Source organism: Rhincodon typus, chromosome 3 (genome assembly GCF_021869965.1).
Source record: "Rhincodon typus isolate 14 chromosome 3, sRhiTyp1.1, whole genome shotgun sequence".
Lineage (NCBI taxonomy): Eukaryota > Metazoa > Chordata > Chondrichthyes > Orectolobiformes > Rhincodontidae > Rhincodon > Rhincodon typus.
The window spans coordinates 122,527,007-122,541,851 of NC_063334.1; the positions used below are offsets into that span (position 1 = coordinate 122,527,007).

The 14,845-nt window shown below is 45.4% G+C and overlaps 1 protein-coding gene across 1 annotated transcript in view; it reads left to right on the plus strand.

The window, feature by feature from the left end:
- poln (polymerase (DNA directed) nu) overlaps nt 1-14,845 on the plus strand; it is a 136,814-nt gene that overhangs the window by 59,919 nt on the left and 62,050 nt on the right. Inside the window, exon 4 of the mRNA XM_048595308.1 lies at nt 6,696-6,778. Coding sequence (XP_048451265.1) covers nt 6,696-6,778 — 83 coding nt within the window. The remainder of the gene's footprint in view (nt 1-6,695; nt 6,779-14,845) is intronic.

Consider the following 14,845-nt stretch of genomic DNA (forward strand, 5'->3'; position numbering starts at 1 on the left):
CACAGGCACGTGCACTCACAGACACATACACAGACACACACACCCACACACACACACACACTCACAAACATACACACACACTCACTCACTCTCACACACACACACACTCACTCACACACACACAATCTCACTCTCACACTCACACACACACTCACTCTCACACTCACACACACACACACTCACTCACTCTCACACTCACACACTCACTCTCACACACACTCAAACACAGAATCTCTCACACAGACACACACACATACACACAGACACTCACTCAAACACAGGATCTCACAGACACACGCGCACACACTCACTCTCTCTCTCACACACACAGAATCTCACATACACACAAACACAGACACTCACTCACACACTAAATCACAGACACACACTGTCACACACACACAGAAAATCACACACACACACTCACAGGCACACTTACACACACACAGACATACATACAGACATAATCGCACAGACACATACTCACAGACACACAATCTCACACACATGCAGACATGTACTCACACACAGACACACACTCACATGCACAGATACACACAAACACACTAACACACACACAGACTCAGACTCACACATATACATGCACATACAATCTCACACTCGCACAGACATACTCACAGACACACAATCTCACACTTGCACATAGACACACAATCACAGACACAAACACACAGACAGAATCTCACAGTCACATACAGACATGCGCACACCCTCCCCAAACACACGCACACATTCACAGACGCATACACTCACAGAGATATATACTCACACAGACACACCCAAACACACACACAGAATCTCACACTCACAGACAAGCATACTCACACACAAGAGACACACTCACAGGCATATTCACAGGCACGTGCACTCACAGACACATACACAGACACACACACCCACCCACACACACACACCCCCCCACACAAACACACACACACCCCCACACACACACACACACACACACACCATCACAGTGCAGAGCTGGTTCTGTATTCTGCACTGCTGAACACCAACTGGTCCCTTGGTGCAAAAACAGTGTCATGAAGAATAAGCATTAAAGTAAAATCCATAGAATTTGTTTTTCTTCATGTTGCTCAGCAAAAGATCTGACAACATTAACTGTTTGTTTGTTGGAGATTAACTGTTATCATCAATACTTTGTACCAGTGATATTCAATTGAAAGTAGTAACTAGGTCAAGTGGCACTTTCTCTCTCTCTCTCTTCTCTCTCTCTCTTTCTCTCTCTCTATATCTTTTTTATCCATCAATGATTTTCTTCCTTATTGAAGCTGGCCATTTCTTGCCTATGTGGAGCTCCCTGATTTGCTTTCTAATGTGGCCAATGAGCCTAACTGCAGACCACAGAGTGGACAAAGCTGAAGAATGCCAGAGAACGGAGTGTAGGAGCAGGTAATGTATGCACACTGGAAACAGCAGCTACAAGTGTGTTGATGACAGTGGAGATGGAGGTAGCAGCAGTGTGTACCATCTACAAGATGCACTGTGGTGGTGGTGTTCGCATGTACCTGCTCTTCATGGCCCTGTAGGTGGTGGTGGTTGTGGGTGTGGAACAGGCTGTCTCAGAAACCTCGGTGAATTCCTGCAGTGCATCTTGTAGACAGTACACACTGCTGCTACAGAGCATCGATGGTGGTGGGAGGAAGCTTTTGTGGATGTGGCAATAATCAAGCGGGCTGCTTTCTCCAACGGTGCCAGGCTACATAAGTGTGTTGCAGCAGCACCCATCCAGGCAAGTGGAGAGTATTCCATCACACTCCTGACTTGTAGATGGTGGACAGGCTTTGGGGAATCAGGAGGTGAGTTACTCACTGCAGTATTCCTAGCCTCTGACCTGCTATTGTAGCCACTGTGTTTATATGGCTAGTCCAGTTCGGTTCTTGGTCAAGAGTAGCCCCCAGGGTATTGAAAGTTGGAGATTCATTGATGGTAACACCATTGAAAGCCAAGGGGTGATAGTGAGATATACAGCAGCACTTGGGAAATGTACTTGGAAGCCCCATTTACAACAAATACAGTCAGCTGATCTCAGTTAAAAACTGAAAGAATTGCGGATGCTGTTAATCAGGAACAAAAACAGAAGTTGCTGGAAAAGCTCAGCAGGTCTGGCAGCATCTGTGAAGAAAAAATCAGAGTTAACATTTCAGGTCCAGTGCCCCTTCCTCAGAGGGATTTCTGAGCAAGGGCCACTGGACCCGAAACGTTAACTCTGATGTTTTCTTCTCAGATGGTGCCAGACCTCCTGAGTTTTTCCAGCAACTTCAGTTTTTGTTGCAGCTGATCTCAGTGATTATCTGAAATCCAAGTGATCTATCTGGGGCAAGGCCAAACATTGCACAGGGAGCAGCATTAGCGCAGTTCCCTGTTTATTTGTATTTGTTTATGAGATTAGGACATTGCTGGCTAGGACAGTAGTTACTGCCGATCCAGAGGACAGTTAAGAGTCAACCACATTGCAGGGGGTCTGGAGTCACATGTAAGCCAGACCAGGAGTCACATGTAAGCCAGATCAGGTAAGGACAGCAGATTTCCTTCTCTATAGGGCATTAGTGAACCAGATGGGTTTTCCTGACAATCGACAATGGTTTCATAATAATCATTAGACTCTTAATTCCAGATTTTTATTCAATTCAAATTCCACCATCTGTTGTGGTGGGATTTGAACCTGGGTCCCCAGAACATTACCAAGGTCTCTGGATTAACAGTCCAGCGATAGTACCATTAGGTCATCACCTCCCTATTCCAATAACAAAACAGGAGATCAAAGATTTGTCCCAAATTTCAGCACAGAAGCTGTCCTACAGATAGACTTTACAGAAAAAAAAAGGTGGTTTGAACTAGTGGGAGTGTACTTTCTTGTCTGTATCAGTCTGTGTTAAAGAATTAACATTGCAATGAAGGTCATAGTCAAAGCTCCACCCCTTAGTCACCCCTGTGTTTCAGATAGAGGGACTCTCTTACTTTGATTGCTAGAGATCAACTTGCTAGCTCCCATACAGAAGGAAACAGGACAACAACAGGATAACTCACTTATACCCTGAATTCTGGAATTCAATTATGGTCAAAAGGCATCAGAACTACAGAACATAGAACATTACAGCGCAGTACAGAACCTTCAGCCCTCGATGTTGTGCCGACCTGTGAAACCAATCTGAAGCCCATCTAACCTACACTGTTCCATTATCATCCATATGTTTATCCAATGACCGTTTAAATGCCCTTAAATTTGGCGAGTCAACTACTGTTGCAGGCAGGGCATTCCACGTCCTTACTACTCTTTGAGTAAAGAACCTACTTCTGACATCTGTCCTATATCTATCACCCCTCGATTTAAAGCTATGTCCCCTCGTGCAAGCCATCACCATCCGAGGAAAAAGGGTCTCGCTGTCCACCCTATCTAATCCTCTGATCATCTTGTATGTCTCTATTAAGTCACCTCTTAACCTTCTTCGCTTTAACGAAAACAGCCTCAAGTCCCTCAGCCTTTCCTCATAAGACCTTCCCTCCATACCAGGCAACATCCTGGTAAATCTCCTCTGCACCCTTTCCAATGCTTCCACATCCTTCCTCTAATGCGGTGACCAGAACTGTACGCAATATTCCAAGTGCGGCCGCACCAGAGTTTTGTACATCTGCAACATGACCTCATAGCTCCGAAACTCAATCCCTCTACCAATAAAACCTAACACACCGTACGCCTTCTTAACAACCCTATCAACCTGGGTGGCAACTTTCAGGGCTCGATGCACATGGACACCGAGATCTCTCTGCTCATCCACACTACCAAGAATCTTACCATTAGCCCAGTACTCTGTATTCCTGTTACTCCTTCCAAAGTGAATCACCTCTCAGCTCAGCTCTGCAGCTTATCTATGTCCCTCTGTAACCTGCAACATCCTTCCGCACTATCCACAACTCCACCGACTTTAGTGTCATCCGCAAATTTACTAACCCATCCTTCTACGCCCTCATCCAGGTCATTTATAAAAATGACAAACAGCAGTGGCCCCAAAACAGATCCTTGCGGTACACCACTAGTAACTGAACTCCAGGATGAACATTTCCCATCAACCACCACCCTCTGCCTTCTTACAGCTAGCCAATTTCTGATCCAAACCGCTAAATCACCCTCAATCCCATGCCTCCGTATTTTCTGCAATAGCCTACCATGGGGAACCTTATCAAACGATTTACTGAAATCCATATACACCACATCAACCGCTTTACCCTCATCCACCTGTTTGGTCACCTCAAAGAACTCAATAAGGTTTGTGAGGCACGACCTACCCTTCACAAAACCGTGTTGACTATCCCTAATCAAGTTATTCCTTTCTAGATGATTATAAATCCTATCTCTTATAATCCTTTCCAACACTTTACCCACAACCAAAGTAAGGCTCACTGGTCTATAATTACCAGGGTTGTCTCTACTCCCCTTCTTGAACAAGGGGACAACATTTGCTATCCTCCAGTCTTCTGGCACTATTCCTGTAGACAATGGCGACATAAAGATCAAAGCCAAAGGCTCTGCAATCTCCTCCCTAGCTTCCCAGAGAATCTTAGGATAAATCCCATCCGGCCCAGGGGACTTATCTATTTTCACACTTTCCAGAATTGCTAACACCTCCTCCTTATGAACCTCAATCCTGTCTAGTCTAATAGCCTGTATCTCAGTATTCTCCTTGACAACATTGTCTTTTTCCTGTGTGAATACTGACGAAAAATATTCATTTAGCGCCTCTCCTATCTCTTCAGATTCCACGCACAACTTCCCACTACTGTCCTTGACTGGCCCTAATCTTACTGTAGTCATTCTTTTATTCCTGACATACCTATAGAAAGCTTAAGGGTTTTCCTTGATCCTACCTGCTAAAGACTTCTCATGTCCCCTCCTGGCTCTTCTTAGCTCTCTCTTTAGGTCCTTCCTGGCTAACATGTAACTCTCAAGCGCCCTAACTGAGCCTTCATGCCTCATCTTTACATAAGCCTCCTTCTTCCTCTTGCAAGAGATTCAACTTCTTTAGTAAACCATGGTTCCCTCGCTCGACCACTTCCTCCCTGCCTGACAGGTACATATTTATCAAGGACACACAGTAGCTGTTCCTTGAACAAGCTCCAATTGTGCCCAGCCCCTGCAGTTTCCTTCTCCATCCTATGCATCCTAAATCTTGCCTAATCGCCTCATAATTGCCTTTCCCCCAGCTATAACTCTTGCCCTGCGGTATATACCAATCCCTTTCCATCGCTAAAGTAAACGTAACCGAATCGTGGTCACTATCACCAAAGTGCTCACCTACCTCCAAATCTAACACCTGGCCTGATTCATTACCCAGTACCAAATCCAATGTGGCCTCGCCTCTTGTTGGCCTATCTACATACTGTATCAGGAAACCCTCCTGCACACATTGGACAAAAACTTACCCATCTAAAGTACTCGAACTATAGCGTTTCCAGTCAATATTTGGAAAGTTAAAGTCCCCCATAACAACTACCCTGTTACTTTCGCTCCTATCCAGAATCATCTTTGCAATCCTTTCCTCTACATCTCCGGAACTTTTTGGAGGCCTATAGAAAACTCCCAACGGGGTGACTTCTCCTTTCCTGCTTCTAACCTCAGCCCATACTACCTCAGAAGACAAGTCCTCATCAAACGTCCTTTCTGCCACCGTAATACTGTCCTATATCTCAACCAATCTATAAAATCAAGGATTGTGAAACCAACAACAACTAATCAGCTGGGAATTTCCACTGCAATGGCTGTAAATGTTCAACCATCTGTTCTTTGCAGACAATTTAGAGTCTGATCTACAAATCTATTTTTTTAAACTTCAATCCCTTCAGGCTCTCCTCTTATTTCTAATCAGTGTGCATGTGCATTGCTTTACTAATTCCTCTCACATTTAATAAGTAATAAACTCACTCTTTGTTAACTCAGGAAAGCCTGATTAAACTGACTCCTTTTGGAACATAAGCTGATTTGGCTCTGGTAGAAAGATACCTTCAAGGGAAGCAATTCATTTTCAAATTAACCTTGTGGCAACTAACCAAGGAGGGAGCTAATTAAAGACATAGAGTCCAGTCATCCCTCTTCACCCAGGAGCTTAATACATTTTGGGGTATCCTGTCTGGAACAGTAACAAATTGAGGAACCTCATGCAGGGTCTGGGCAAAACAAAACTTATGCAGAATTAGGATTTAATGTCACTCAGTGGTTACACTGGGACAATTGCCTTGCCTGTGCGATATGGAATCTCCCTCAATACCTGTTCCTGGGTACGTTCCCAATCTCTGGTCTTTGGTAGATTTGCCAAATGACTGTCGTGGTGAGAGTTTGATAAAACGTGGAAACACAGTTTCACATTCCAGCTGAAATATTTGGTCCAACCACTCAGTGATACATGTCCCATCAAACTCTGTGAGCTAGAGTTTGGCCAAGAGTCTGTCACGGTCAGCTTTTGCTTTTAAAGGCTGGTCTCTTTTAAATTGCTTTTGCTGATGGACTGATCACATTATAGAGACCAAAACCAAACACAATATCCAACTGCTTCGAGATTTCCTTGCTCCATTTCTTTCTTGACCTGTAGGAATATAATTTGGAGTTGCTTCTGTTGCCCGTTGTTTGTATTTGTAAACTCTTTGCTATACTGTTGGTCTAGGAAAGGCATTTCAGTAGATCAGGTGAAGAGTGCAGATCGAGAACAAGCCAAGCGAATTGTCTATGCTGTGGTTTATGGTGCAGGTAAGATGTCTCAGTATCAGAAGAGAATAAGTAAATAAAGCTTTTTAAAATACATTTTACTCATTTTTGTAATGATTGTTGAGCTATGTTCAGATTTTCCTGTAAAATTTTCAAAAATATAGTCTCAGTATGGGGCCATCATTGACAGAGATTTTACTCAGCTCTACAGAATCAGGGAACACCTACAGTGTGGAAGCAGGCCATTCAGCCCATCAAGTCTACACCAACCCTGCAAAAAGTATTCCACCCAACTTATGCTATCACCCTGCATTTCTCATGGCCAATCCACTCTAACCTGCATATCATTGGACTGTGGGAGGAAACCAGAGCAAACCCACACAGACACAGAGATGGAGACAATGTGCAAACTCTACACAGACAGTTGCCTGAGGCTGGAATCGAACCTGGATGCCTGGCACTATGAGGCAGCAGTGCTAACCACTGAGCCACTCTAGCTTGCCTTGAGAAGATGGTGATGGCCCATGAGGTGAAGCCATTGGACAGAAGTAATGTACAAGGATATGGGGAGAAAGCAGGAGTTTGCCACTAAGTAATGATGCTCATCTGAAGAGCTGGTGCAGACACAATGGGCCGAATGGCCTCCTTCTATGTTGTAACACTTCAGTGATAGTGCAGCCAGCTTGGAAGGTTCCGGATTTCGACCTGGGAAGGAACAGACAATAGATTTTCAGGTTGGGATGTTGTATGATGGAAAGGGAACTTGGAGGTTCCCAAGCCTAAGGAGCAGTCTCCATTGCTTTCTGGGGAAGAGAATGTCAAAGACTAGTGACCCTCCAAGGGAACACATTCCTCTTTGTATATGTCTCAAATGGAAGACTCCTTATTCTGAAACTGTGCTTCTGAAACACAAACTAAGCTCCCCCATCAGAGGAATCATCCTCTCAGCATCTACCCTATCAAAGCCCCTCGGAATAAAGTCATGTCTCACGGCGGGGGGGCAGGCAGCATCCATGGAGAGAGAGCAAGCTAACGTTTGGAGTCTAGATAACTCTTCAACAGAGCTGATGTGAAGTGTGGAGGGAGCAGCATTTATGCAATAGTCTCGGGTTGGAGTGCTGGGGGAGAAAGGGTGCTGTTTGAGCAGAATATGAGAATGGCAAAACAATGGTGTGTCTAACTACCAAACTGGATAAAACAGACAGTCCTACTGGAGAGGGGGGAGGGCAGGGAGGATGTGGTGACTGAAAATGCAACATGTAATGGTAAAAGAAAGGGAAGGAATGGAAGTGGGTTCACAGTCCGAAGGTGTTGAATTCGATATTTAGTCCAGATGGTTGCAAAGTGCGTAGTCTGAAGATGAGATGTTGTTCCCACAGTTTGCACTGTGATTTACTGGAGCATTGTACCAGCCGAGGACAGACAAGTGGCCAGGAAATAGAGGAATATAGACAGTGGAGAAGCAAACTGCATCATGTGTTGGCACAGTCTTGGTGGGCCATAGTGCCTGTTCCTGGTTGGTACTGTACTTTGTAAGCCTGAACAGTATGTGGGAATTGTGAAATATCCCGATTGTCTGCATTTGTGAAGTCAGAAACTTGGGGGAGATGGGGCAATGGTAAATATTTATGTGGTGACCAGAAGATATGACACTAAAAACTTAGGAAAGGAAAACCTCCCTCTTCAGAGTCACTAGCTTGGAGATTTGAGGTACTGTGGTTAACAGTGTATCTCCCCAGAGCCCAAAATCCAACACAGAGTGGGGGTGTGACAGTGGGAGTCAACAAGGGGGTGGGGGTAGCAATTCCCAGGGAGGGAGAGGAGAGGAGCGGGTGTGGTGTAGTGCTTATCAGAAAGTCTCAAGACAGAATGCCTCTGGTTGTTTAATGAACCGCGAGCTAATTAACAGAATAATGCACTGAGGCAGACTGTGTGGGCTTTTAGGACAAATTCCACTCACAGAGGCAGCAAGGTAGTGATGTAGCAAATTGACAATTTTGTGAAAATTGTTCAGCAGACCTGCTCGGTGCTTGAGGACAGAGTAAGGAAAGGCAACTCAACCACTGGAAAAGGGCATCTGACAACTCCATTACACAGAGATAAGGAAGTTAGGCTAAGTATGTAAATTCACAAAGACTGAAGGCAGCAAGGTAGCGGGATGGGGGTGCACGGGTGGAGGATGAGGGTACAGTGGGGGAGTATCCCTCTGCAAATTACAAGTTACAAAGTCATAACTGTGAATTTGTGTCAACCCTTTCAGTATTTCTAAGGAATGTTGGTGAATGAAAAATAGGTGAAAGCTTCATGAATACATTTACAATTCTGTAGTGACAGGCGAACTGTGTAAAATACAGGAGGGAAGACCTTCAGAGATATTTAAAGATATACCCCAGTCACAAAATTGTTCTATTTTTCAAGTTGGCAGATACTTGCAGAATAAAGAAAACTGTCTATAAATATCCTTATAAACTGATTATGGCAGCTGTACTGCGTATGTACTTTATAAATTATTTATGTACTTTTCTTCATTGGCTTGACAGACCCGTAAATTATTTTGTCTGGACAAAGTTCAGAAATAGATTTTAATCAATATTAGATGAGTTTAAATTAAATGAAAGGTCACTTTGATGTTCTGATCAAAAGGGCCGTGATTATCTCAAGTGGAAGTTGTGATGGAAATGGGAAGAATTTGCCAGCAAGTTGTATATATCTTTGTCATGTCAGAGTAACGAGGTGCCCATTGATATTAGCGTGATGGTGAGGGCTGACTCTCAAAGTAAATGTGTTCCTGGCAAGTGGTCATTTAAACAGCTGTCCAAGGGCTACTGTGTTATTTAATCATAAGGTCAGCACGATACCATTTTTAAAATTTTGGTGTCCATCCCTAATTGCTCTTGAACTGAGTGGCTTGCTAAGCCATTTCTTAGGGCAATTGAGAATTGACAACATTGCTGTGTATCTGGAATCACATGTAGGTCAGACTAGGTAAAGACAGAGAATCTCCTTCCTCCAAGAACATTAATGACCAAGGTGCATTTTTACAGCAATGAACAACAGTTTCACTGTGACTGCTTTTCAATACCAGATTTATTCATTGAACTGAAATTTTACCAGTGTGGGTGATGGAATTTGAACTCATTCTCCAGAGCCCTAGACTCAGCCATTTATGACTATCCCACAGTCTCCATTACCCCAGGGTGGGCTGGAAACCAGGGACAGCTCAATAGACAGAAGGCGATGGCCTAGTCGTCTTATCGCTGGACTGTTAATCCAGAGACCCAGATAATATTCTGGGTGAAATAACTCCACAGAGTCTAGTATCCTGTCACCAAATCACCCTTTTATTACACGCAAACAGTCCTTGACCTTAGTGCTACTTCATTCAGAGCCAGCTCTCAGAGTGCCAGACTCTCTGACATTGCTGTTTTTATATCAGCCAGGGCTCCCTGATTGGACCAGATTAACAGCACCAATCAGAGAACTCATATTCTACGAGGCCCGGCTGGCTGACCTTGTTACATTCACGACATCCCTCCCTCTCTGAGTCCGAGGACATAGGCTGGTCCATTTTCTGGAAGAGCCTCCTACGCCTTTCAGCACTGGGTCAGGTTCCTCCCGCTCAATATCCCGTACGGGCAGCATGTAACACATGGGATCTCGCCTCTTGTGCCAGGTATGCCTCAATAGAATGTCACCCTCCTGTCATCGAGGCAGTGAAATCCATCATGTCCATCTCTGATTCTGAGGACTCGTCAACATTTGACAGAGAGGGTGAACCCACAGGTTCTGACAGCCTTTCTGACTGCTCCAAGGGTCAGGGCACATTTTGCTGTCACACTGTTTGTGAGTTTGCAGCTTTCGTATGGTCCACATGATTGTTCAGGGCCGTCACACCTCCCCGAACTTTATATATCACTGGTCCTGACCTTGCCTTGACTGTGAACAGAAACAGAAGTTGCTGGAAAAGCTCAGCAGGTCTGGCGGCCTCTGTGAAGAAAAAATCAGAGTTAGCGTTTCGGGTCCAGCGACCCTTCCTCAGAACTGATGGTAGCTGAGAAATTGTCGGTTTATATGCAGAAAATAGGGAAGTGGGTGGGGTAGGGAGTAAACGATAGGATAGAGCCTGAAGAGAGAGAAAGACCGTTGGATAGACAAAGGAGTTGCTAACGATCAGGCTGGGAGGGTGAATAGTTGTTAATGGGGACTGTTAGTGACTAACAACAGGGGGTGTGTAATGGCAGGCTATGTGGTAACAAGGCCTGGTGTGTGGGGTGGGGGGCTGGGACATGGGAGAGTTTAGGCCCTAAAATTATTGAACTCAATATTGAGTCCGGAGCACTGTAGGATCCCCAAGTGGAAAATGAGGTGTTGTTCTTCCAGCTTGTGTTGAGCTTCACTGGAACACTGCAGAAGCCAGAGACAGAGATATTGGCCAGAGAGCAAGGTGGTGCGTTGAAGTAGCAGGCAACAAGTAGTTCAGGGTCTTTTGTGGGAGCAGAGCGTAGATGTTCTGTGAAGCAGTCACCCAGTCTACGCTTCGTTTCCCCAATGTGGAGGAGACCAGACTGTGAGCAGTGAATGCAATAGACTAGATTCTGGGAAGTGCAGGTGAAGTGTCACTTCACCTGGAAGGTATGTTTGGGCCCTTGGATAGTGGGGAGGGAGGAGGTAAATGGGCAGGTGTTGCACCTTCGCCGGTTACAGGGGAAGGTGCCGTGGGGCTGTGGGGGGCTGTTGGGAGTGAAGGAAGTGTGGACCAGGGTGTCCCGGAGGGAACGGTCCCTGCAGAAGGCGGACAAGGGAGGGAAGGGGAATATGTGTCTGGTGGTGGCATCTTGCTGGAGGTGGCAGAAATGGTGTCTGATGATCTTCTGGATGTGGATGCTGGTGGGATGGTAGGTAAGGACAAGGGGAACCCTATTGCTGTTGCGGGAGGGAAGAGGGGGGTGAGGGCGGAAGTGCAGGAGATGGGTTGGACCTGGTTGAGGGCCCTGTTGACAACGGAGCTGGGGAATCCTCGGTTGAGGAAGAAGGTGGACATTTCAGAGGCTCTCTTGTCGAATTGGCCTCATCTGAACATATGCGACAGAGACGGAGGAACTGAGAGAATGGGATGGAGTCTTTACAGGAAGCAGGGTGTGAGGATGTATAGTCCAGGTAGCTGGAGGAGTCAGTGGGTTTGTAATGGATATTAGTGGCCAGTTTATCCCCAGAAATGGAAACAGATGTCGAGGAAGGGAAAGGAGGAGTCAGAGATAGACCAGGTGAAAGTGAGGCCAGGTTGGAAATTGGAAGCGAAATCAATGAACTTTTCCAATTCCAGATGGGAGAGGGAAGCAGCACCAATGATATTATTGATATATTGAAGAAAGATTTGTGGGTGGGGGCTGGAATAGGACAGGAACAAGGAATGCTCCATGTACCCCACGAAGAGCCAGATATAACTGGGCCCCACGCATGTAACCATGGCCACCCCCTGACCTGAAAAAAATGAGAGGAGTTAAAAGAGAAGTTGTTGCATGGGTATCAGGCCTTGACCATGCCTGTTACCCATGCAGAGGTATTCCCATGATTCTTACACCAAACTTCATCCCGTGTATGAAACTGATTCTTCCGCTTAGTAGAATCTTATGTCTGGCATTGGCATTCCTGATGCCATTTCACCATGCCCCTCCCCCACCCACCCACGTCCAGGAAAATTAGGTTTAACCTGGTGAGGAGTCTTCTCCCCATTAGCAACTCTGCTGGAGCTATCCCTGTTGCATGACTAATGGTTCTATAATCAAATAGGAACCAGGATAGCTTGGTATCAAGTGAAGCTGTCGGCTGTTTTTTTCAAGCCAGTCTTCAAAGTTTGGACTGCTCTTTCTGCTAGACCATTGGATGATGGATGGTATGGAGCTGTCCTTACATGTCAACTTTAGGAAATACCCAAATTCCATGCCGGTAAACGATGGACCATTTTCTGTGACCAACACATTTGGGAGGTCATGCATTGAAAAAGATGCACGCAGTTTTTCTATCATTGTCTTTGTGTTTGATGAATGAACTCCGTGCATGTCCAACCACTTTCAGTAGGTGTCCACAGTATCTAAGAACATTGAGCCCATGAAAGGACCTGCATAGGCGACACGCAACCGAGTCCAGGGTTTATCTGGCCATTCCCATGGATATGGGGAAGGTGCTGGCAGTAATTTTTATCCTTGTTGGTACACTGGGCACTGCCCCACCAACACAGCTATGTCTCCATCCATTCCTGGCCACCAGACATAACTTCTCACCAACATCATCATTTTGGACAGCCCTGGTGGTTTTCAGCCAGTATTTGACAATGACCTTTGCTCGGGACAATCATTCTTGCTCCCCATAACAATATGCCGTCCTCCTCTGAGAGTTGGTCCATCCTGGTCCAAAAAGGTTTCAATTCCAGTTGTGACGGCCCTTTGGACTGCCCCATCACCACCAGCTATTTCAGTTTTGACAGGACTGGATCTCTCTGTGTTCAAAGTCTGATGTTGTCAGCTGTGACTGGGTTCCTGTCTGGTCATTATATTTTCCATTGGGGGTACCACCAGTGGTGTATCTGCTAGTGGGAGGTGGCTCAATGCATCTGCATTTGCTACTCGGAGTCAGCTATTAGAGTGGCAGTATCTCTGACACTCCCCTTTTTATGTCAACCAGGGCTCCCTGATTGAACCAGATTAACAGCCCCAATCAGGGAACTCATACTCTATGAGGTCCAGCTGGCTGACCTCGTTACTATCACGAAATTGGGGACCGGAGGGCCACAACAGATGGTGGAGTTTGAATTCAATAAAAATCTAGAATTAAGAGTCTAATGATGACCATGAAACCATTGTTAATTGTTTGAAAAAACAACACCTGGGTCTCTAATATCCTGTAAGTATGGAAACTGCTGTCATTACCTGGTCTGGCCTACATGTGACTCCAGACCCGCAGCAATGTGGATGACCCTTAACTGCCCTCAGGGCAATTAGGGAAGGGCAATAAGTGCTGGCCTAGACAGTGATGCCCACATCCTGTGAATGTATAAAGAAAAAGGAAGGTTGGGAAGGTGAATTAGAAATGGAAATAGATAGTCAGTCTCATGTTTCTTCTGCTCCCCTCTCCTCCCGTCAGTACAGAATATTATAAAGTGCCTGAGCCTGGCTCGGCATTTTCCGGAGGAAACAATGAATGAACACCCATTTATATAGCACCTTTCAGGATGTCCCGAAGCACCCACAGACAGTTAAGAACTTTTCCAAAGAACAGTGACATCTGTAATAGGGAGAATAATGATCCATTTACACACTGCAAGCTTCCACAAACATCAACATGATAAAGCTGGCAGTTTGCAACCAGCTTCTCCAGGGCAATTAGGGATGGACAATAAATGCAGGCCCAGCCAGTGACACTCACATCAACAGAGAACAAATAAAAAATGATCAGAGACCTGTGTTAGTGATGTTTGCTGAGGCACTACCCTCTGCCTGTGTCTTCCTGAGTCAAGTGGAAGGTCAGGGCAGTGTCCCTCAGTCTGTCACTTTGTCCCTCCACCTTCCTCTCACTCCCCTCTTTCTCAAAACAACATACAATTCAGTTGTTTATGGATTGTGGGTGTAGCCTATTGGCTTCGTGCTGCATGAATCTAAACATTAGTACCGTCATTTAACATAGCAACCAATTGGCAGGATTTCACCTGCTTCCCTACACTGAACTGGGTAGTGCTCCTAAACACTGGAATTCCTTCTCTACACCTCTGTACCTCTCCATCTTTCTTTCCCTTTTGAAGACACTGCTTAAATCGTGGTTCTTTGACTGGCCCATCCTAATATCGCCCTATGTGGCTTTATACTAAGCCACATGTTTATGTTTAATAATGCTTAATAATTTTGGATTTCAGGAAAGCGTTTGATAAGGTTCCCCATGGTAGGCTATTGCAGAAAATACGGAGGCATGGGATTGAGGGTGATTTAGCGGTTTGGATCAGAAATTGGCTAGCTGTAAGAAGACAGAGGGTGGTGGTTGATGGGAAATGTTCATCCTGGAGTTCAGTTACCAGTGGTGTACCTCAAGGATCTGTTTTGGGGCCACTGCTGTTTGTCA